General features: G+C 35.7%; 1 protein-coding gene across 1 annotated transcript in view; it reads left to right on the top strand.

Moving 5' to 3' along the window:
* The first annotated feature begins 321 nt into the window (after positions 1-321).
* FAM98B (family with sequence similarity 98 member B) overlaps positions 322-25,286 on the top strand; it is a 33,492-nt gene continuing 8,527 nt past the window's right edge. The window contains exons 1-6 of the mRNA XM_082385023.1: positions 322-469; positions 8,538-8,683; positions 9,840-9,974; positions 15,396-15,574; positions 18,674-18,754; positions 19,359-19,475. Of these exons, the coding sequence (XP_082241149.1) occupies positions 399-469; positions 8,538-8,683; positions 9,840-9,974; positions 15,396-15,574; positions 18,674-18,754; positions 19,359-19,475 (729 nt within the window). The 5' untranslated portion in view covers positions 322-398. The remainder of the gene's footprint in view (positions 470-8,537; positions 8,684-9,839; positions 9,975-15,395; positions 15,575-18,673; positions 18,755-19,358; positions 19,476-25,286) is intronic.

Genomic DNA, 25,286 nt, shown 5'->3' on the forward strand with positions numbered 1-25,286 from the left:
ATATTCATTTAAAAATTATTTGTGTAGGTACATGATATTATGTACAACTTTAGCTCAAGATAATTAATATTTCATTTAAGGATTTTTGTTATAAAAAGAGAAAGCCGGAATCTGATCGGTTGAGAACTTGGTAGAATCACGATGTTTGCTAAGACAACTCAAAGAAGTCTTTTTATTTCTACTATTTATTGTTATTATTATTTTTAAAAGTTAGCATTATTACATAAATTGGTTTTAGGCCGGAGAGCCAATTGCCTCCGGGCCGGGAACATTTTGTCCCCCCAGGGCCAGAGGCACTCCTAGGCCGTCCAGGTTGAGACCCAGCCGGAACCTTGGCGCCGCGACGCCGGTTTCCGGCGGGTTCCTTAGAGCGCGGAACAGCTTTGGGCCGTAGGACCATGAGAGGGCCGGAACCGGGTCCCGAAGCTACGATGGAGGGGGACGTGCTTGACACTCTAGAGGCGCTGGGGTGAGTAGTCCTGGGGCCGCCTTTCCCCCGCAAACGTAAGCTGTCCCTCCGCTTGGCTGCCTCCGTCTCCTCCCCGTGGGCCTTCGCTGAGCTCTTGCCGCTCGGTGCAGGCCTCCGTCCCTGCCTCGCCGCCTCCGGCGCGGACAGAGTTAAGAGGAAGGCGGGAGAGAAATCCGCCTGGGGGGTGGAGCAGGCCCGGAGAGCTGGGGCGCTTGGCCCCCTCTTCCGAACTCCTTGCCTCGGAACTCCGCAGCCGGGACCCGCGGCGAAGGCGCGGAGGGGCCCGGCTGGCAGAACTCCTTTGGGGAATTGCTGCCCCGCGGGTGCTATTATTGTTGACGCGCCGGGGGCGAGGCGCTGGAAGCCGGAGTGCAGCTGTCGGCTGTTGTCTCCTACCTTGTACAACCTGTGGCTTAATTAGGGCGCGGGAGCGAATCTCCTGCTTCCTTGACCCGAGAAAGGGGTTTTAGTTAAGTGCAAGTCCATTCATTTCACCGTTTCTTCCATTCATTAACAACATATTAATTTGGTGTTAATCTGTATTCATTAATGCGTATTTATGTGCTAGGCCGAGGAAGAAGACAGTTTTCAGATTACTAGTAGGTTACCTAGTCGGGGACGATAAAGAGTCTACTGGTGTTTGCAATTCAGGGTGGTTAAGTGCTATGAGAGCTCCTGGAATGATGTTAATACCTGCAGGCATGGGTATCAATACATGCAAAATAGTCTCTCCTTCAGCCTCATCCTGTTTTTCTTCACAGCCCTGGGGTCCCTATCCCAAATTATCTTGTCCTGAACATTTATTTATTGTCTCTTGAACATCCACCCTCCCCACCCTCCACCCCCTAATACGCAAAAGTCAGCTCCAAGAGAACAGGTACCTTACCTGTCTTGTTCCCTCAAACATCCTACAACCAGATCTGCTACAATAAATAGTGGTTGGATGAATGGGTAAATGAATGAAGAAAAGTTCAAAGCAGAGAGTGCACAGAGGTAAGCATAGGGCCAGATAGTTGCAAGTCAAAAAAATACACATTAATTAAAGACATTGGAGCCATCTGTACAATTGTGTGCCCTGCCACATCTGGAATTTCTTGGATAGGATAGGCTGTGCCTTTGCAGTGCTATCGTGAAGCTCGAACCACCCCCTACCCCCCTTTTATTTTTCTTAAAACCACTTGCTCCTCTATCAATTGCTTCTCTGGGACCCTGATAGTACCTACTTTGCAGCGACTCATTGTTACAGAGCCTTGCACTTACTAGATCCTGAATAAATATTTGTCAAGTGAAAGAACAGAGCCAGTGATTATTTAGGGGGCATTTTTACTTCTGTGAAATCCCGTGGAAGTTTTCACGTAACTTGGTTAAGGAAGTAACCAACACAAAAAGTTAAAATAATTAAAGTGTTTCGGACCCAAACAGTTTGAGCTCCCAAGTATTCCAGATAAGACTAGTGGGATTCTATAAATAGTTTTTGAAAAATGGAAAGTCAGTGCTTTTTAAAATTTCTTTCATTCTTTGAATTTGTTTATGTTATAGGTGTTTTGAAAAATGAAGTTTGGTATAATCTTCGCTTTTATCAAGGAAAATTAGTTTCAGATTATTCAATATAGAAAGTAAAACAGTTTACACACTTTTGAACTGATTTTTCCTGGAATAATTAAGGACAAGATTTTGAAGTTTGAATTTTCCTATAATGATAATGAAAAGTGAAAAAAGAGTAATTGTTTATTTACAATATGTGTTGTAACTGAACATGCGTTTCAAAGTCTCCATGTAGATTGTGAATAATGCATTTTCTGTTGTGATTAAAACATTTAGGATATCAGTGAAGGTACTTCAGTTTATCAGATAAAATAGGGAATTAAAGGGAGGAATTAAAAGGGAAAATCTATGTGAAAGAACAGTTTAGTGATATAGTACATTATAAACGAAAACAGGGTAGTAATAACTTAGTTTCCTAATCTGTGAAAGGAGCAGGCTGGATCAGATTTCAGAAGTCTCTTTCAGTTCTGACAGTCTATGATTTTGTAGAACAGTGTATCTCAACCCTGGTTATACATCAAAATCATGTTTGAAGCTTGTAAAAAAATGTTTCAGTCTGGTATATACCACCAGCTGAGTGAATCATGATCTTCAGGGGTGCAATATAAGCATGCATATTTTTAAAAAGCTTCACAACCTAGGTTGAGAACCACCATTGTGGAGGGAAATTTATTTCACATATTTACTGAGCGCAGCTCTGTATTGGACGCTGTTCTGAGAAGTCATTGGTGAGCAAAACAGACTTGGTTCCTGTCCCAATGGAGCCTACAGTCTGGTGGAGAAAAAGACATGATCACACAAATATTTATAAACTAAAATAAGTGTTTCAAAGGAAAAGAACAGGGTGACATAATGTGGCAGGAGGACCTATGTAGTCTTAGGGGTTAGTGACAGATTACTGAGGAAGTGACATTTGAGTTGAAATAGGAAGGGTGAGTAGGAGTTAACTAGGTGAAGTTGGCTGGGAAAGGAGGACAAAGGTGTCCTTACAGTGAGAACAGAATATGAAAGACCTTAAAGTGGAAAGGATCTGCCATATTAGGAGAACTGGAAGGAGGCTGATGTAGCCGGAGGGCAGAGAGCAAGGACCAGTGTTAGAAGATTGGATCAGCGAGGAACAGGGAATGCAGCACCTTTTAGGCCATGTTGAGGATTTTGTTCTTTGTCATGACAGCAATGCGACATGATTGAAGAGTTTTAAATAAAAAAGGGAGTGATTAGATCAGGGGTCCCCAACCACCGGGCCGTGGACCAGTACTGGTCTGAGGCCTGTTAGGAACCAGGCCGCACAGCAGGAGGTGAGCAGTGGGTGAGCGTGGAGCGAGTGAAGCTTCATCTGCTGCTCCTCTCAGCTCACGTTACCGGCTGAACCAACTCCCTTACCCTCCCCCCTGCCCCTGTCTGTGGAAAAATTGTCTTCCACAAAACTGGTCCCTGGTGCCAAAAAGGTTGGGGACTGCTGGATTAGATGTCTAGTTTGAAAAGTTACCTCTGTCAGCAAGGTGGAAAATAGATTGGAGAATTAGTTAGTAGTCTAGGCAAGAAGTGATGGTTGCTCAGTGGCAGTGGATATAGAAAGAAGTATATTACTGGTCTTAGTGATTTGATTGGATATTAGAGCTGAAGGAGATGACAGTATAAAGGATTCATTTCTTCAACAGGTATTTATTGAGCAACAAAATAAAATGATACACTTTGGAATCTCGATTGGACAGGGAAGAAAGTGAAGGCAGCCGGGAGCTAGGAAATACAGAGAATGCGGAGGGACCATAGGAACTGAAGTAGAGATGATATTAAGTGTGCTCAAAAGAGCAAGCTGGAAGGATAGATAGTAGGCTATGGTCAGGGAGTGACATGTTCAAATTAGTGATTTCGGAAGTGACGTAGTTCCAGGTGATGGCATGATCTGGGCATGGCTTACTTATGTGCAGTGGCAAAGGTTGGAAAAGAGGAGGTTAGGGAATTGAGAGCTCAGGGTATTGGAAAGGGTATACATATGGACTTTGAAGAAACTCAATATAATTGAAAAAAATAGGAATGGAGAGGAAAAACTGAGCACAGGGCATGTTGAAGAGTGTCCAAGAGATTGATAGATGAAAACCACGAGAGAAAGAGGGTGGCAAATCTGACTGGCCTGAGCCTGGAGAGAGCAGGAGATATTTATAAGATAATGAGGGGGTCAATCAAAAAATGGGCAGAAGATCTAAATAGACATTTCTCCAAAGAAGACATACAGATGGCCAAAAAGCACATGAAAAGATGCTCAACATCTCTAATTATTAGAGAAATGCAAATCAAAACTACCATCACCTCACACTGGTCAGAATGACCATCTTCAAAAAGTCTACAAACAATAAATGCTGAAGAGGGTGTGGAGAAAAGGGAGCCCTCCTACACTGTTGGTGGGAATGTAAATTGGTGCAGCCACTATGGAGAACAGTATGGAGGTTCCTTAAAAAACTAAAAGTAGAACTACCATATGAGCCTGCAGTCCCACTCCTGGGCATACATCTGGAGAAAACCATAATTTGAAAAAGTACATGCACTCCAATGTTCATTGCAGCACTATTTATAATAGCCAAGACATGGAAGCAACCTAAATGTCCATCGACAGAGGAATGGATAAAGAAGATGTGGTGTATTCATACAATGGAATATTAGTCATAAAAAAGAATGAAATAATGCCATTTGCAGCAACATGGATGGACTTAGAGATTATCATACTAAATGAAGTAAGCAAGAGAAAGACAAATATCATATAATATCACTTATATGTGGAATCTAAAAAAAGAATGATACAAAAATGAACTTATATACAAAACAGAAATAGACCCACAGGACATAGAAAACAAACTTATGGTTACCAAAGGGGAAAGGGTGTGGGTGGGGAGGGGTAAATTAGGAGTTTGGGATTAACATATACATGCTACTGTATATAAAATAGGTAAACAGGGACCTACTGTATAGCTCAGGGAACTATACTCAATATTTTGTAATAACCTATAAGGGAAAAGAGTCTGAAAAAAAATAGATATATATGTCTGTATAACTGAATCACTTTGCTGTGCATCTGAAATTAACACAACATTGTAAATCAACTATATTTCAATTAAAAAAAAAGATAATGGGGGAGCAGTGATATGGATGCTGTATTGGGAAGCAAGGAGGACAAAAACCCCACCATTTGACTGTGAGGCACTTAAGAGTAAAATACCCAAAGCTAGAGGTAGTGGGGATAAACCTTTCTGAGAAGACATTGACAGAATAGGAGAGTTGTTGTTTATGGATGGAACATATGGAAGAGTTTGGGAAGCAGGAAGAAGTGGAGAGCTGGATCAGAGACAAGCCAGTAGGGTGGGTAAATGACAGGGGGAAAGAAAGGGTCTAATATTTTATATGTTGGCCGATGAAAATAGAAAACAGAAAGTAAATTAGACCCCGGCTGTGTCTTCGTGAAGGTTTACCAATGGCCCTACTGGACTGAAGGTTTGGTTCACCCAGCTTAGAGCAGTGTCAGATCAGCAACTATGGTTCAAGTGTGCATGGCCCTGGGGGAGTCTAGGCCTAGGGGAGGTGTCCCCAGTTACTACTAAGTTATTACTCTTTGGAATTACTCTTTGGAATAAGAGTAGCACTTTCCTAATTAAATAAGAATTTATAGGACAAACTAAGCATGATAATAATACCGATCTTATAGGATATTGTGACAATTAAATAAGATAATATACATACAGCACATAGCACTGGCCTAAAATTAGTTTATAAATGTTAGTTGCTATATGATTATGATTGTTATTAGATATTCAGGTTTGTTAAATGCATTTATCTTTTCTTTTTACCTATTTTGATGAACTGAGGCATTAAAGCTTATGTATTCAGAATTTAGTATTTTTGGTGATTTAGTAAATTTTTGTTGAATTTTATAATTGGCATTTCAGTAAAAATAACTTACTAATAATATGAATTAGTTAAATTTTTTCAGGAGCTTATGATTATTGCTTTATTGCAGAAGTGAAAGCAAGTAGGGGGAAATAAGATGTTTACTATTAAGTCTCAATGAGAGGTGCTGTAAGACATGGTAGAAAGGTAATACAGGGGAACCAGTCTTGGTTGGAGGAGCAGAGACTGGTCTAGTCCCAGCTGTCTTTACCTGGCTGCATTACCTGGCCAGGTTATTTACTTTGTTTTCTTATTAGTGTAGACAGAAGTTTGAGTTCACATGGAGCATTTGGGGTCAAATCTGGATTTAAATCAGAGTGTCGTCATTTATCTTCTGATATTATCTTCTGGTCCTACAGAATTAGGATAATAATAACTTCAAATCATTGCTGTAAAGAGTAGATGAATTGGAATATTCATCTGGCCTGCTACTTAAGGCAGGTATCCTAACCTTGTTGAGCCTTAATTTCTTAGCTGCAAAATGGGGTTTTGAAAATACTCACCCTTCGTGAAATATGACCAGAGAATTTAGAGAAAAAGAAACGCAAATGGCCTTTAAACATATCAAAAGATGTACAGTCGTGCCGTAAGAGAAATGTAAATTAAAACTATACTGAGATACCAGATGGTCAAAAATCCAAATGTTTGATATGAGTCAAATGTTTGGTAAGTTATGGGTAATGGATACTCTTCTACTTTAATGGTACATCTCCTGCATAGGCAAATTTAACATTATCCAGCAAAGTTACATAGCCATTTACCCTTTGATCCAGTGATCCCCCCTCTAGAAATCTATCCCAGATATACATTGACAAAAATTTGCCCAATTTTTTTTAATAACAAAGCATTACAAAAAACCAAAATGTCCTTCAGTGGGGGCATAGCAAATAAAATATGGTATATGCAGACAGTGGATACAACTATAAAAATGTTTGAGTAGTATCTCTACAGATCTCTAGTATATATAAATATGTGTCTGTGCGTGTGTATGTGTTTAAAAAAAGGAATAGAACAGTAGATAGTAGGCTGCCTTTTATCTAAAAAGGATACATTTATGTATATATATATTTTTTGTGTGTATGTATATGTTTATATTTATATTTAAAAACATTATGGTTTGACAACCCCAAACTAATAAATACAGTTTCCTATGAGGAAGGGAGGAAACAGAGTACTAGATGGAACAGTATTAAGATTGCAAGCTAGAATTGTCTGAATGTACCTTGTTTTGTTTTAGACTTTGAAACCGTATAAATGTTTTACATAATTGTAAAGCAAAATTAAAATGAAATCAAAACAAAAAAAGAGAGACAAATCCCTAAAAATTAAAAGCAAAATGAAAAAAATATCTATCAGTGTATTGAGTAGGAGGTTTAATCACATGGAAAGGAATTGTTTTTCTATACATCCTTACTGGAATATATTCTAAAAGTAAAAATATAAATTGTTTTCATTAATTTTATTTTTAGTAATAATGCTGGTTTTTCTATTCTGAAACTGTATGTAATTTATGTTTATTTTTATATTTACTAGGATTCTGTAAATGTCATAAAAAACCAGCATTTTCATTTTAAGAGAAAAATAGATAAAAATGTAAAACAAAATAGGTAAAAACCCTATAATTCTAAATTTGAACTGGAAATAGCAGTGTGAACTCCTGATATAATTTATTTTAAAAAGGTACAGATACAGTGACTAACCTTTACGACCAGATTGTATATTCTAAATACCATTAAAGAGAATCAGGGCTTCTTGGAGAAATGGCTGATTACAGGTATAGGGGAGGAACATATTGTCATAGAAAGCAAGGAAAATATTCAAAGAATAATGGGGACAAGTCAAAGGACTCATTGAGTAACATGAATGGGCTCCCACTAATCAGAGATAGGATAATTTGAGTATCAAAAGAAAAATAAATGCAATGGATTAAAACCCATCAACTGTGCTAAAACTTATAAGTTTAATAATGTGAGAAAAAAAAAGCTCAGTTACAGAAAGAACAGTAAAAGTAGAAAACTGGTATCAAATTCAATTAAGATAATATATAAAAATGGTTTGAAAATTTAAGGTTCTATTCAAATACACTTTGTAGCAGTGTTTAAAAGTATAAAATTATAAAAGAAATGGTTAAGGTTAAAATAATCTCCTATGTCCTCAGTTTTAATTTTTTAAGTTTAAATTTGCATCTGTTCTTTTTTCACTGTATTACCTTTTTCTTATTCTTGTAACTAGTATAGTTATTAGACTCTATTTGACTTTGTTATATGTAATATTTATCTTAAAATTGGTTGATAATTTTACTAAAAAATTTAAAACCAAGTCAAATGTTAATTATATAGAGCAGAAATCAGCAAACTATTTCTAATAACAGACCAGATAGTAAAAATTTTAGGCTTTACTTGCCGCACTGTCTCTGTCACAAATGCAGGAAAACAGCCAGAGTTTGTAAATGGGTACATTTGTTGGCTGTGTTCCAATAATATTTTATTTACAAAGACAGGCAGCAGACGTTGATTAAAAAGTATTAGGTGTATTAGGGTTTTGTTTGTTTGTTTGTTTTAACCTTTTATATCTTCCTTTCTAGGTATGAGGGACCACTGTTAGAAGAGCAAGCCCTTATGAAGGCAGCAGAGGGTGGACTATCTTCACCTGAATTTTCAGAGCTCTGTGTTTGGTTAGGCTCTCAAATAAAATCATTGTGCAACTTGGAAGAAAGTATCACTTCAGCTGGTATTGCTATTGAGTTTTATTTACTTTTCTGTTTACTAGTAAAATGAAATGATAGGTTATGATTTACAGTTTTATCTATAATGTGCTCACTGTACAAAGAAAAGTCATTGCTACAAAGAACTTCAATATATGATTTAAATATCTTTGGATTAAATTTTATATCGATTAATCCAAAATTGGTTCTTAAATTTATATAAAATTATAAATAATTATTGTTTATCTGCTGTCTTGAACTTAGTATTGTTCTTTAGAAAAAGAAGAGTCTGAATTTGGTTATTTAAAAAGTTTAATTTTTGAATACTGCTTATTTTGAATTAAGGTTTTTTTTTTTCCCTAAAGTATCCATATATGTAATCCCTAGTTTAAGTTGTATTACCAAACCTATAACTCAGGACATGGATTCACATAGGAATACGTTTATAAAAAAACTCCTGTACTAGCTCACAAGGTTTATTTAATTCACTACTGTATTGGTAGCTGGAGTTCTTGTGGGTCTTTGATTGGTAGAATTTCAGACAGTGTAATAAAACGAAAAATAAAATTTAGGGGGCATTTGCTAGGAGACCAGTAGCCTTCCCTTCTGATGCTGTCCTTACTTTTAAATTGTTTTTTTCCTTGCCAAATCTAATAGAATTCACTTGAAGCTAAGTAAAATAAGCTGAATTCAGAACTTATGACAGAAGTTCCCACATAATTAGATTATGAAAGAAAGATAAGCGCTGAGGCTTAATTCGATGATAGCATTTATTATCCAAATCCATAGAAATACAATAGAAATGGATCATTTGCTCTGAAGCCAATTAATAATTATAGCCATAATAATGCTTTTAATATTTCAGTTACTAACATAAAATATTTCCATTTTATCTGCTTTTATGGAAAGCCCATTGGAAGATATCAGAGATTTAAATATAAAAATATTTATAATTTCATGATTAGATACTTATGTTCTTGAATTTAAGTGTTGCTTTCCATATGTAGAAATATGTTTTGGTTACTTTGACCTAAGCTTTTGGGGTCACACATTTAAGGATTTAATATCAAAGTGAAAATTTGGAATTGAATATAAAATTAAAATCAACTAGTGGTAGATTTGATAGTATCAGATTACATGGTAAATATTTAGTAAATGTTTTATACCTTTTCTTGTTTAAAGGGAAAGATGATCTAGAAAGCTTCCAGCTTGAGATAAGTGGCTTTTTAAAAGAAATGGCATGTCCATATTCTGTACTCGTATCAGGAGATATTAAAGACCGTTTAAAAAAGAAGGATGACTGTTTGAAACTTCTATGTAAGTTATGTTTCTTTGAACAATTTAAATGCATGTGTTTAATCTGGTTTGCGTTATTTTCAAGTCAAGATTTATGAACTTTAATTAATGAAGCATTAGATATTTTGTGTATTAGAAAGTTTTTAATATTTGGCTTAAAATATGAAACTGACTCAGATTTTTATATAAATGTAGTATAAATTCTACTAATGTACTCTTTAAGATTTCTAACACTTATGATTTATTTGGCCAATATAGAATGCCCAGTGTTTGTGACTTGTATGGTACTTTAGTAATTTTTCCTTCACCTAATTCATCTCTTTACATTTATGACTAATTGGCTAAAGTGGTGATCTCCAAACTCCTATTTAATCTTAAAACTCTCTGAAACTAGGCTGCTAAGCAGATTATTAGATGATAGGCACTGAATGATGGTTCAAAAATATTTATTGATCACTTTCTACTGTACCAGAAACTGCTCTAAGCATTAGGGATGTATCAGTTTAAAAAAAAAAATTGTGCCCTTGTGCCACTTGAATTTTAGTGAGTGTGGCCTATTTTCATCAGGGGTGAATTTGGAGTACAGATTACCTATATCTAAACAATTACTATAAATAACATCCATTTATTTATATTGGCTCCCTTAAAATTTTTTTTAATTCAGTTAGTTTAATTTCATGCTATTTTGAAAGTTCTACAAGCGGTGACTATTTGAAAGAATTTTTCTAACATCTTCTATTATTGAAGATTTCTATTATTTTAGGTTGTACCATTTATAAAAAGATGCATGTGATATATTCCTCTATGTTCTAGTGTTAAAATGTTAGTTTCATTAGAGCAGAAATCATGTTTATGTGTTTAACTAGTGGTGATGTTGGAAGTGTTGACATTTGAATTATCTTGTGTGTTTTGGGGAGGATAAAAATTATGTGCCCTTTCCCCCATTTCTTACACTATTTCCTTGTCTTCCTCCCATTCAGTGTAAGTCACTGATTTAATGAACCATTGTTATTAATGGGAGGTCACGGTAACCCTTAGGTGTATTGGGACAAAAAGGAAGGTAAGAAGCACTGGCCATGAGGAGCTTGCATATAGATATAGGTAATCCTTAGATTACCTTATCCTTACCTTAGATATAGGTAATCTGTAATTCTTTATGTTAGTCAGTGAGAACTGTGTCAATCATCATGTTTCCCTTTTTGCCTTTGCTTCTAAGAAGCTCAGCAATAATGGTAATATAAGTTTCTGGTCCAAATAAAAGTAAAGAGGAGATATAAGAGAAGTTGGTATAGTTTTTTCTGATTATAAAAATACATGCTCAGGAGGTGGGGTGAAATGGGGAATTGTTAAATGAGTACGAAGTTTCAATTTAGGAAGACGAAAATGTTCTGGAGATGGATGGATGGATGGTGGTGATGGTTATACAACTGTGTGAATGTACTTAATGCCACTGTACACTTAAAAATAGAATGGTAAATTTTATGTTACATGTTGAAAAAATACATGCTCGTCATAGAAATCTTACAAAGTAGATAAACATGAAAAGAAGAAAATAATTTATAATTTCACTCCCCAGAGAGGATCGTGAATAACTTTTCAGTGTATTTCCTTTTCCTTCTCTTTTTCCTTTGTACACACGTATTTAAATAAGATTGAGATCTGTTACAGATGTAGTTCCTGCTCTTCCTCTTCTTCATTTAATGTATTGTGAGCATTTTCCCATCACTTAGTATTTTTTGAAAAAATAATTTAAATTGGCTACATAACATTCTATGCAATGGGCATTTTTACTTAATAGATTTCAAATTTGGGGGTATTTGGATTTTTCTAATTTATTTATCTATCTATCTATCTATTTATGGCTATGTTGGGTCTTTGTTGCTGCGTGAAGGCTTTCTCTAGTTGCGGTGAGTGGGGGCTACTCTTCGTTGCGGTGGCTTCTGTTGTTGCAGAGCACGGGCTCTAGGCGCGTGGGCTCAGTAGTTGTGGCTCGCGGGCTCTAGAGCACAGACTCAGTAGTTGTGGTGCACGGGCTTAGTTGCTCCGCCGCATGTCGGATCTTCCCGGACCAGGGCTTGAACCCGTGTCCCCTGCGTTGGCAGGCGGATTCTTAACCACTGCGCCACCAGGGAAGTCCCGATTTTTCTATTTTAAATTAATTTCTTTGTTCATATTTTTGGTTACTTAGACAAAGATCATGAACATTTAAAAAAATTCTCTGGTCTAGATATATTGCCGTAATTTGCTCCAGAAAGGTTATACCAATTCACAATCTTACCAGCATCTATTTCATTTTTATCTTTAGTTTGACTACCTTTAAAACATACTGATATAATAAGCTTCTTCATGTTCTTTTAGAATTGTTTGCAACGTGTGTAAAATTAAAAGGGCCACATTCCTTACTATGTGGAGAGCTTTTATAGAGATAAAAACTCACTGGAAAAATATGTGAAGTACATAAGGCATGAAAAGGCATTCTACAGAAAAGTTAAAAAAAAAATTGCTTCTAAACATGAAAAGATGCACAGTTATCCCCCAGAGTTAAAGAGTTACCAAAAAAAAAAAAAAAGACAGGATACCATTTTTCACTTACCAGGCTAGCAAATACCAGAAAAAAAAAGTCATAATACAAGTTTGGGGGGAGTAAGCATTCTCATATACTACAGGCATTGTAGTGTGGTGGGAGAATAATTGGTACAATCTTTTGGAAAGGCAAGTTTTCAATAACACAATTAAAATTCACCTGTCTTTTGACTTGGCAATTCAATGACTAGGAGTTCATACTAACTGTACAAAGATATATGAAAAGAATGTTCATTATGGCATTGTTTGTAGTAGTTAAATAGAAATGGTACATCTTTACAGTGATACCATTCTGTAGCCATTAGAATGAGAGTAGATAAAATGTGTAAATATGGAATGATCTCTAAGATATATTGGTAAATAAAAAATATACAGAACATGTATCGTATGCTCTTGTTTCTATAAAAGAAATAAAAGTGCGTAGGTGGTAGAGACATATACCACACACACACACACACACGCGCGCGCGCGCGCGCCTAAAAATATGTCCAAGAAACTAACACTGGTGATTGCCTCTGGGGAGGGGGGAGTCTGAGGATCTGTGGTGGGAAGAAGACTTTTCACTGTATTATTTTCCATCTGTGAGGATTAGCATTTTAAATACTAGACTGAACTCTTGTTTGTACTATTACATACAGCATGTTTCCATAGAACAAAGACAGACTTCAGCCATGGTTCTGCACAAACTATAAATTTTTGAAGAACTGGTGGTCTGCTTAATGAAGTTAAAAAATCAGAGGGACCTTGGCATAGTCCTCATATGCAAAGTTTGATACATGTTGGTCTTAACTTTTTGTGGGTTCTTTAGACTATCGTATATAGATTACATGGAAAAATCTTAAATTAGTGGCTCTCAATGCTGCCTGCCCATGAGAGTCATCTTGGGTCTAAAACCACACAGATTCCCGGATCCTACTTCAGACCTACTGGTTCAGAATCTCTGAGGGTGGGACCCTGGTACTTTTACTTTTAAACAATTTCTCAGATATTTTTTCTGCTCAGCTGAAGTCGAAACTGCTGTATTAAACTGTGTGTGTGTATAACTTTAAACAAATAAAAACAAACCCCAATATCTTTACTGTTGTAAAAGTTAATTTTAATTTTAAAAAAGACTGTAATGATTTAAGATAATTTTTTGCTTTCCAAAATGATATTTTTTAGTTTTTTTTTTAATTGAAATAGAGTTCACATAAAATATTGTTAGTTTCAGGTATACCACATAGTGATTTGACATCTGCATACATTATGAAATGGTCACCATGGTAAATCTAGTAACCATCTGTCCCCATACAAAGTTATTACAGTATTACTGACCGTATTTTATATTGTGTGTTACACCCCCATGGCTGATTCCTTTTCTAACTGGAGGTTTGTACCTCTTAAGCCCCTTCACCTATTCTATCCCACCCCCACACCCCTTCTCTCTGGCAGCTACCCATTTGTTCTCTGTGTATATGAGTCTGTTTCCGTTTTGTTTTGTTTGTTTTGTTTGTTTTGTTTTTTCCATCTAAGATTTTTGAATGATTTTTAAAAATATGGCTGTTGAAAGGATGAAATAAAATGGTGACAGTGAAAGGACTTGTGAACAGCCTGGGGTGGTCTGTCTTAAAGGCAGTTTTTCAAATTGCTCTATCTGCTTATAGATCAATTAAAGCTATACATTCTCCCCTGGCTTGAGCTGTGCATATCAGAGAGAGAATATTTTATCAGTCTTACACATTCTTAAGCATTTTAAAATTGTTGAGGTACAGGTGGGTCTCTCCTACTAGGCTTTAAACTCTTTGCAAGTAGGCACTATTTTAAAAAAAAATTTCCTTCTGCCCTCTTTATTATTATTTCTTTTTGTGATAAGAATACTTAATGTAAGATTTACCATCTTAGCAAATTTTTAAGTGTACGATATAGTATTGTTAACTATAGGCACTATGCTGTAAAGTGGATCTCTAGGACTTATTCATCTTATATAACCAGTATGTATCAAACTTTGCTTATGAGGACTATGCCAAGGTCCCTCTGATTTTTTAACTTATTTTTTTTGGCTGCGTTAGGTCTTAGTTGCTGCGCACGGGCTTTCTCTAGTTGCGGCGAGCGGGGACTACTCTTTGTTGTGGTGCGTGGGCTTCTCATTGTGGTGGGTTCTCTTGTTGTGGAGCACAGGCTCTAGGTGCGCAGGCTTCAGTAGTTGTGGCTTGCGTGCTCTAGAGCGCAGGCTCAGTAGTTGTGGCACACGGGCTTAGTTGCTCCGCGGCATGTGGGATCTCCCCAGACCAGGGATTGAACCTGTGTCCCCTGCATTGGCAGGCAGATTCTTAACCACTGCGCCACCAGGGAAGTCCCGGTCCCTCTGATTTTAAAACTTCAATAAAACAGATCACCATTTCTTCAGAAATTTATATTTAACGAATATAAAATTTATATTTAACTAAACTCCTTGTTTCCTCCTTCCCCAGCCTGGCAATCACCATTCTACTTTCTACTTTAGGAGTTTGACTGTTTTAGACTCCTCATAAAAGTGATATCATTAGTATTTGTCTTTCTGCGTCTGGCTTATTTCACTTCGCACAGTGTCCTCCAGGTTCATCCATGTTGTCACAAATGGCTAGATTTCCTTCTTTTTTAAAGCTGGATAATAATTCCATTGTATACATGTACCACATTTTCCTTATCCATTCATCTGTTGAAGGACACCTAGGTTATTTCCAAATCTTGGCTATTATGAACAATACAGTAGTGAATATGGTAGTGAAGATCTCTTTGAGATCCTGATTTTCGCTCCTCTGCATGTATACCCAGAAGTGGGATCTTTAAAGCGTTCTTGTGCATTTTAACATTATTTGTTTTTCCCTTTTCTTATTATAGTATTTTTAAGTACAGAGCTTCAAGCTTTACAGATATTACAGAACAAGAAACGTAAAAATTCTCAATTAGATAAAAATAGTGAAATTTATCAGGAAGTTCAAGCTATCTGCGATACCCTTGGTATTCCCAAGTCAGCAACTTCTGACATTCCACTTATGCTGAACCAAGTGGAATCAAAGGTATTGTATTTGTTTTATTTTTCATTTCCCCCAAATTCAGTTAAATGCTGATATGTAAATGTTGAATTAAAAATGAAAATACAGTTGACCCTTGAACAATGTGGGACTTAGGGGTGCTGACCCTCTGCAGAGTTGATAATTAACATACAACTTCACTGTTGTCCCTCTGTATCTGCGGTTCCCATTTGTAAATTCAACCACGTGTGGATTGGATAGTACTGTAATTTTATTTAGTGAAAAAAATTCACATATAAGTGGACCAGCACAGTTCAAACCCATGTTGTTCAAGGGTCAACTGTATTTCCTTTAAGTACAAGATATTCTATTTAAAGAAACATTTATCTCCGTGTAAACTAAATTTTGGATTTGGAGTTAATATGCATGTGACCTAATTTGACTATAAGTAATATTCAGGAATCAGATCTTAATGAGTGAGTGCTAGGCTTTGTTAAGGTTTGCCCTGATAGAAATCCTTTTGCAAATTTAAGGGTCCCTTTTCTAAACAAGGTTGTATTACAGTATAATGAAAGAAGTAGAGTTATCCTATGAAGTCAAAGGCAAACTAAATTTCTTTTTAATGGATGTTGTTAGAATTGCAGTGTGGTTGTCTTTGGCAGTGAGCAAAGAAATGCACAATTTCTGGTGGATAAGTGTTTAGTAAATGTTTGTTGTATAGTGAATAAATGAATGAGTACCCTGATGGAGTAGTTAAAAACAACTAAAACCTGTGTACTTCTAGCTTTTTTTTTTTTTTCAATTATTAAACTATCCTTGTTCCCAGTCAAGCCATAGATTAGAGAGAATGATACTCTCACAGACCAAATTCTGGCTTAATTCCTAGGTTTTGTAGGAGTCCTCTAGGGGAATAATACAAGATTCATTTTTAAGGAAAAGAAAATTCTCACCCTCAAGAATAGGTACTAAAACTCTGTTTTTAGACATGCTGTTTTAAACTAAATTCTTGAATAAAGTACTCTTTGCATTGATAATTTATGAACTGAAAAATAAAAAGATTTGTCTTACTGAATGTCAGAGAATTTTAGTATCATTAAGATGAAAACACAGTATAAAAACTTATTTTTTTCCCCTAGAACTTGTAAACCAAAGAATAAACCTATGAATCCCAGCTCAGAAACATTGGTGTAGAGTTAATAAATTGCTCTTCAGAATTTGTTTCTCTGGATTAAGAATGATCTGGGGTTGGCTAAAATATCTGGGGCTATTTCAAATTGAGACAGATTTCTAGACTCTTCCTAATCTCCCAGTGCTTCCACATATTGATCCCAGAGAGGTTTTTTCCTTTTATGAGTTTCAGTTAGAATTTAAAAATACCCCCAAACCTCTTTTCCCTACTTAAAGCAGGCTGTAATGCCTGTGTTCAAGTGCTGGCAGGCTAATTATAAGGTAGTAGTTACTATGGCCATCATGGCTAAATATTTACCTATAATGACTTACTTCTCCATTCAGTTCCTATCAAAAGCAGAAATTTCCATATTTTCTTCTATGTACGATGTGTCCAGAAGACACTTTGTCACCATTGGGGAGGAAATTTATCATTATTTTTTAGCTCGAAGCTGTTCAAATGTAAATCTAAAGTAATTATAGTAATATTAACAGCACACATACAGCATTTACTGTGCTCAATGTTTATATGTAATAACTCATTGCATTCTTACATCACCTGTAATGAAGTAGTGATATTATTATTTACAACAGCCATTTGAGAAAATTGAGGTACTGAAAGATTTAATAAATTAGACAAGTTTCTAAGTAGGAGTAGTGGTAGACTGGAGTTTCAAACCCAGGTGGTCAACCTCAGAGTCTGCTCTTAACTCCCTCTTTATCACAAGTAATTCTCAAAGTTATTAAAACTGTTATCTAATGTTGAAATACAGGAAATGTGATTATATGTGAGAAACTTAAGCATGCATTGAGTCCCTCTTGAGTAAGGGGTTATGACTAAAACTTTTAGTAGTATATGAAATATCAAAATCGAAGGTATTTACAATAGTGAGGAATCTACAGAAATGGTATGTTTTAAGAAAATAATAATTCTTTTCAATGTGTAAGAATAGTGTCAGTAATCACTGTTGTAGTGGTAGATTTACTGTGATGTAAAGCTTAAGCTTTGGGACCCCCTAATTTGCACAAGTTCTTTCTAAGCTCATTTTTCAAAAATAGCTTTCTCAAGATATAATTTAAGTGCTATAAAATTCGCCCATTTAAAGTGTACAATTCAATGAATTTTAGTATATTTACAGAGTACAACATCATCAAAATCTAATTTTAGAACATTTCCATGATTCTCAGAAGAAACCATGTGCCCATTTACAGTCACTTCCCATTACCACCACCAGTTTCCAAGCTAATTTTGTGTTCATAATTTTTAATTCTTTTTAAAAGAGGTCCCCCAACATTAAATAAGGTTCATACTCCTCAAAATGTGAACTCTTCCTGATTATTTTCTCTAGTTACTTTATAACTAAGCAACTGTAAATATTTCATTCTGTTTGAATGACCTGTGATATTGCTAAAGCAAAAGCGAATGTCTAAATCTTGTTCACCAAAATAAAAATGTTTCAAGTAATTCAAATCAGTGCCTTTGCAAAAGTAATGAAATGTGTATGTGGCGACTAATTGAGAGGGCTTGCTCTCCTGTGTTGTCTTGCTGAACAGTGGAATGTGTACAAAATATTTAATTGAGTAAAACCAACATACTCAGCAAAGGTTTTAGTATCCCTTTTGAGAATTTGTCAGCATGTAAGAGTGTGCCATCTTAAGAAACTCTGAATTTATTTCACATAAAACATTATAGATGCTCATAATAAAACCTTTTAGTAGCTACTTCTTTAGTTGTCCATGTACATTATCTCTTACTCTGGAAAAGGTGTGCTATAGCTTGAATTAATGTAACTAATGCTTCTTTGAGAAAGATACTCTGCATTGTAGTGATATTCTTTCCTAGTATGTGAAGGTATATTTTAACTATTTCTCTTTAACATTTTATTAATTCTCTAGCATTCAAAGCGTTTTAAGCAAGAATAAGATTGTTTTAAATTAGGGATATACATTTTCACAATCTTTTATGTTTAATTTTAGGTGAAAGATATTCTCTCACAAGTCCAGAAAAATCATGTGGGAAAACCACTGCTAAAAATTGATTTAAGTCTGGAACAGGCGGTAAGTCACCCCCCCTTTTTTATTAGCTTTATGTAATTAAAGTAGTGAATATGACTTAATTTTATAGATGGACATCTAGACTTTACAGTGTGTAGCATGCATTTTCTATATTGGAGAATTAAAATGGAATGATATTCTAGAGCAGTAGGTCCTAACATTTCTTCACTCAGATTATTAATTAAAAAAAAAAAAAAAACCTGGCCAAAAGTATTTATAGTGCCTAATATGTTAGTATACTTGTAATTTGAAAAGTGTAGTAGCTCAACACCAACAAGATGGGAAGTTGTTGGTATTTTCTTTCCTTATTGGTCCAGACTACTTTGCAAGTAGACGTTTTACTTAAATTAACATGTTTGATTGAAGATCAGGTAAACTGTACCAATTGTAGAGTTTAATTTGTATGTTTAATATCTTCTGAATATTTTAAATGTTCTATCAAATATCTTTATTATTTAAATAATTTATTGTAAAGCCTCATGGGATCAGAAAATGACCATCAAGTACCACCTTTTGAATTAATAGGAAGTATTGACCACAATTCTGAAATTTCTTTTCTGTGCATAATGAGTCTAAAGGTTATGATTTTTGTTTCCAAATTCTTTAGGAACAACTGGAAAGAATCAATGATGCCCTTTCCTGTGAATATGAGTGCCGTCGGCGGATGTTGATGAAACGATTAGATGTAACAGTGCAGTCCTTTGGATGGTCTGATAGAGCAAAGGTAAGGCTGTTTTTCCATTTGTGTCCTGTAGGTGGTACTCTGTGACAGCTCTTCAGGCTCTCTTGTCTGTTAGGTAACGATGCCACATTTGTACTTTATCACTCTGTCTGAAGCTCCTGCCCAGGCCAACTGCTGGTCTTAAATAATGATCCTGGTCTTGTATAAGTCCCTGTTTGCAAATATCTTAATTTCTCCCCATATCTTTCACATTTATATAAAACTCATAGATGTTGTAATTTATGCAAGGATATACATAAAAAAAAGGCATCATATGTGATAGTGAGATAGATATAGTGAGCAACTGGTCAAGAAAGAAGGATTTAGGAATGAGTCAGGTAGCACTGATGCCTGAACAAACCTTCTTAAAGGTGGCTTAAGGCTGTGGAGTGTGTTCCAGTTGAAGAGGGGGTTGGAGGGTGGGGGCATTCCCAAATATGAATCTCTTCAGGTAGTTTTCTAGAGAGCTGTCACCCATCATTCCCATTTTATGCCTGTAATCTGTACCCAGGCGTCGTCTGGGATCCTCCACTCCAGACTGTAAGCTGGGACAATTATAGGAAAACATTTGCTTCCCCTGTTTGAGGGATCATTGTGTCCTGTGCTCCTTGATGTCCAGTGTCTGAAAATCACTGGTTCACATGGGTTGTCCAGTTTTATAGTTGTTTCAGGTAGGAGGGTAAATCTGTGCCTGTTACTCTCAGATATTATTATTACATTCTTTGGATTAACTGGGCAGTTGTCCTGCCCCCATATTGTATCAACTGGGGTCATTTATGCAGCTTCATTCAACTGATACCTGGGCTGGGTTAGGCTGGAACATCCAAGACGGTTGTCTCACATGTCTGTGTTTTGCTAACTGTTTCTTGGGGTGCTTCACTTGTCATCTTGGCTCTTAGGTGGTCTCTCTCTCTCCATGTGGTGCCCCACATTGGTTTCCTATGGCTGCTGTAATAAATTACCACAAACTTCGTGGTTTAAATAATACACATTTATTTTCTTACAGATCTAGAGATCAGAAGTCCTAAAACGAAGGTATTGGCAGGGTTGCGTTCCTCCCAGACACTTCAGGGGAGAATCTGTTTCCTTGCATTTACTAGCTTCCAGACACCACCTGTGTACGAGTCATGACCTCATCCTCCAACTTCAAAATCAATAGTGTAGGGTCTTCCAGACTTTCTCCTTCTGCTTCCATTGTCACATGCCTTCTGCTGTCTCTCTCTTATCAGGAGCCTTATGATTACACTGGGCTTACCCAGATAATCCATCTCAAGATCCCTAACTTCACTCGCATCTGTATCTTCAAGGTGACATATTCACAGGTTCCAGGGATTAGGATGTGGAGATCTTGGGGGAGCCATTCTGTTTACCAGATGTCTTCTAATTGGAGTTTATTTTTTTCCTGCATTGTATTTCATTATCATATGCGGCTGCTGCTTTTTTCTTTTCTTTTTCTCTGTTTTAAATATACTTTTAAAAATCAAGTATTCTAATGAGTCCTCTTTTCTATACTTTCCCTCCTAAAAGCTTGTATCCTTCTACTGCAAATTGGGCTGTTTGCGTGCCTATCCTTGGCTACTCCACTATTTCCTGGATCCCATGGCCTTCTCTTTTATTGTTTATTCCCTCAATCTGCCATAGTAAATCCACAAATAACTTCCTAACAAAGGGTGCATAGGAGTGATTTTTCTGAACCCTTGAATTCTGAAAATACGTTTATTCTGCTGCCACATTTGATTGATAGTTTGGGTAAATATAAAATTCTAGGTGGAAAACATTTTTCTCTAAGAATATTGAAGGCATTGCTTCATTGTTTTCTAGCATATAGTGCTGCTGTTGAGAAATCCAGTGCCATTCCCTGTCCTTTTGGATGACCTTTTATTTTTCTTTGGGAGCTTTTGGACCATCTTCTTCTTCTTTTTTTTTTTTTTTTTTTGAGAATTACATTTTATTTGACAGACTTGCTGAGGACTTAAGCCTGGAAGACAGCCTCTCAGATGACTCTGAGGGACTGCTCTGAAGAGGTAAGGAAGGAGCCAGGATATATAGGAGTTTTTGCAAGAAACCAGGTAGTAGGAACATCAAAAGATCATTGTTAAAAAAAAAAAAAAAGAAAGAAAAAAAGATCATTGTTTTTTTTTTTTTTTAAACATCTTTATTGGAGTATAATTGCTTTACAATGGTGTGTTAGTTTCTGCTTTATAACAAAGTGAATCAGTTATACATATACATATGTTCCCATATCTCTTCCCTCTTGCATCTCCCTCCCTCCCACCCTCCCTATCCCACCCCTCTAGGTGGTCACGAAGCACCAAGCTGATCTCCCTGTGCTATGCGGCTGCTTCCCACTAGCTATCTATTTTACATTTGGGTGGTGCAGTGGATAAGATCATTGTTAATTAAAGAAAAACAGGGACTTCCCTGGTGGTTGGACTCTCTTCTTTATCCTTGGAGTTCTGAAATTTCGCAGCATATGTCAGTCTGGGTCTTCCTGAATTCATTGTGCTAAACATTAGGTGGGCATTTCAATCTGTAGACTCTTAACTTTTATATTTCTCTTTATTAATTTCTTCCCTTTTGTTTTCTCTTTCTGAAACTCTTGTTATTCAGATATTAGACCCCCTGGATAGATCCATTTGAGTTGCTTTATTTTTTTTCTCATTTTCTATCTCTTCCGTTTTGATTGACTTTCTTGGAGATGTCCTCAATTTTATTCTGTGCTTGGCACTAAATTTTTGTTTCTGCCATCATTTTTTCATTTCCAGGAACTCTTTTTGCTTCTTGAGTTTTCCTTTTTCATGTCTTTTTTCTTTTTTTTCTTGTTTTATGAACGTGCTGTCTTCTTCAATGGGGATGAAAGATTTTTTTAATAAAAGGTTTTGTGTTTTTTTTTCCCTTTAATTATTTCTGTCTCTTCCAAGGCAAGTTTTGGTTTGTTTTTCTTGGTCTCTCTCTTGTGGTGGCTTTCTTCAAATCATGATGGTCCTTTGTTCATATTTAAGAGAAGACACTGAAAAACTGATTGGGAACTGTAGTCGTTGATCAGGATTGTTGATGTCAGACTTTGGAGCTGCCTCCTGTGCTGTGGAAATTCCTGATGCTCACTTGGAGAAGTCTTTTCTCTGTAGCTGCTCATTTTTTCAAGAAGGGAAGCCTCATTTTTTTCTGTACATTATTCTCCTTTGGCCAGAGGAGGAGGAGGGGCAACATGGCACCAGGGGTTGGAAGAATAGACTATTCCACATATAGACAGTTAACCCCTATTTTTGGCTCCCAGTTTCATTTTCTGAGATGTTGGTTTTCCCTTCTGACCTGTATCCCCTTTTCCATTCTCTTTATTGTAGTATATGTGTATTTTTAATTTTTTAAAATAATTTAGTGTGTTTGAGAAGATACCTTTAGGAAATATCTTGATATTTTATCATCTCATGTTGGTCTTTTTTCATCATGTTTTAGGACAAGGAGGTTGTGTTTTTGTTGTTTTTTCCTTAGTCCGGAAGATTTTTAAAATATTTTTTTTCTCAGAGTATAGGTCAAATTTTGGCCTTTCATGCCATCCTTTTCAATTGATTATATGAGTATATACATTTATACCCTGAGTTTTCTTTTCCTGTTAAATTTAATATATCTTTATCTTATTCTCCCTATTTCATGTGTCTGATGTTGTTGAAAGACTCATCAAATATTGTTCTACAGCATTTAAAATCTTTTGCATACAGATATACTCTATTGATTGACATTGAGTTTTCCTTTAATTTAGTCTCCTTTGACCCTGTAATGAAATTTTTGGCAGCTAAATTTTTGTTCATGTCCATGATATATTCCTAAAAGTGGAATTTCTTGATCAAAGAATATGCATTATAATGCTTTTGATGCACACTCTAGAGCTGCCCTTCAAAAAGATTATACATGTTTATTAGTATGGTTAATCTGGTTTCTCTGTTATTTTGCGGGTATTGAAATAAGACTGAGTATACTTTTATAGTTTGCTTTTTTTTTTTTTTTACTGAATATATTGTGATCATTGTCCCATATCTCTAAAAGTTCTATTTCGGTGTCCTTTTTAAATTAATTTTTAATTTATTTCTTATTTTTTGAGATATAATTCACCATCTTAAAGTATACAGTTCAGTGGTTTTTATAGTATATTCACTGTATTCTGTGCCATTATCTAATTCCACAACGTTTCCCTCACTGCCAAAAGAAACATGCATCTATTAGTGGTCACTTGCAGTACCTTCACCTTCCTTCTCTGACACTCACTACTATAACCTACTTTCTGTCTCTTTGGATTTGCCTGTCTGGATATTTCATATATATAAGGATTCATACAATATGTGGCTTTTTACGTCTGGCTTCTTAGCATAATGCTTTCAAGGTTCATCCATGTTGTCCCATGTAACTGCACAATCAGCCCTCCATGTCTGCAGATGTGAAACCCCTGGATTCCTAGGGATTCCTAAATGGAAATTTACTGTGTGAAAGGTTATGACTCTTAATGCTCTTGATTCACATCACCAAATTGTTTTTTTACAAAGTTTGTATGAATTTAAGTTCCTACAAGTAGGGTAAATGAAATTTTGCCTTCACTTTAGCTTCTTTAATATTTAGAATATTACCAATTTTATGGCTAACTTGATGGTTAAAAAAGACTAAATTGTTTTAACTTGTATATTTTTTATTAGTGGTACAGTTGAACTCTTTCATAAGCTTATTAGTAATTTGAATTTCCTCTTTTTTGAAATTTCTATTTGTGTCTTGTCTTTTTTTCCCCTTAAGGTCTTCCTGTTTTCCTTCTGATTGAGCTTTTTATATATTAAGGAAGTTAGCTAGTTGCTTTATTTGTTGAAAATATTTTCCCCAGTGGTCTTTTGTTTTATGTCTTTTGATGTGCAGAAATTTTAGTCTATAATATGGTTAAGTTTTTCGGTTTAAAATAAAACTTTAAACAGTGAACTCTTTTTAAAAATTTATAATTAATTTTTTTATTGGAGTATAGTTGATTTACAATGTTGTGTGAGTTTCTGCTGTACAGTAAAGTGAGTCAGTTATACATATACCTATATCCACTCTTTTTTAGATTCTATTCCCATATAGGTCATTACAGAGTATTGAATAGAGTTCCCTGTGCTATAAAGTAGGTTCTTATTAGTTATCTATTTTATATATAGTAGTGTGTATATGTCAGTCCGAATCTCCCAATTTACCCCTCCCCCCTCCCTTTCCCCCTTGGTAACCATAAGTTTGTTTTCTACATCTGTGACTCAATTTCTGTTTTGTAAATAGGTTCTTTTGTACGATTTTTTTGGATTCCACATATAAGCGATATCATATGATACTTGTCTTTCTCTGTCTGACTTAGTATGATAAACTCTAGGTCCATCCATGTTGCTGCAGATGGCATTATTTCATTCTTTTTTATGGCTGAGTAATATTTCATTGTATATATGTACCACATCTTCGTTATCCATTCCTCTTTCGATGGACATTTAGGTTGCTTCCATGTCCTGGCTATTGTAAATAGTGCTGCAGTGAACATTGGGGTGCATCTACCCTTTCTAATTATGGTTTTCTCCAGATATATGCCTATGAGTGGGATTTCTAGATCATATGGTAGCTCTACTTTTAGTTTTTTAAGGAATCTCCATACTGTTCTCCATAGTGGCTGTACCAATTTACATTCCCACCAACAGTGTAGGAGGGTTCCCTTTTCTCCACTCCCTCTCCAACATTTATTGTTTGTAGATTTTTTGATGATGGCCATTCTAACAAGTGTGAGGTGATACCTCATTGTAGCTTTGATTTGCATTTCTC

Source organism: Balaenoptera borealis, assembly GCF_965194805.1.
Source record: "Balaenoptera borealis genome assembly, chromosome: 3".
NCBI lineage: Eukaryota > Metazoa > Chordata > Mammalia > Artiodactyla > Balaenopteridae > Balaenoptera > Balaenoptera borealis.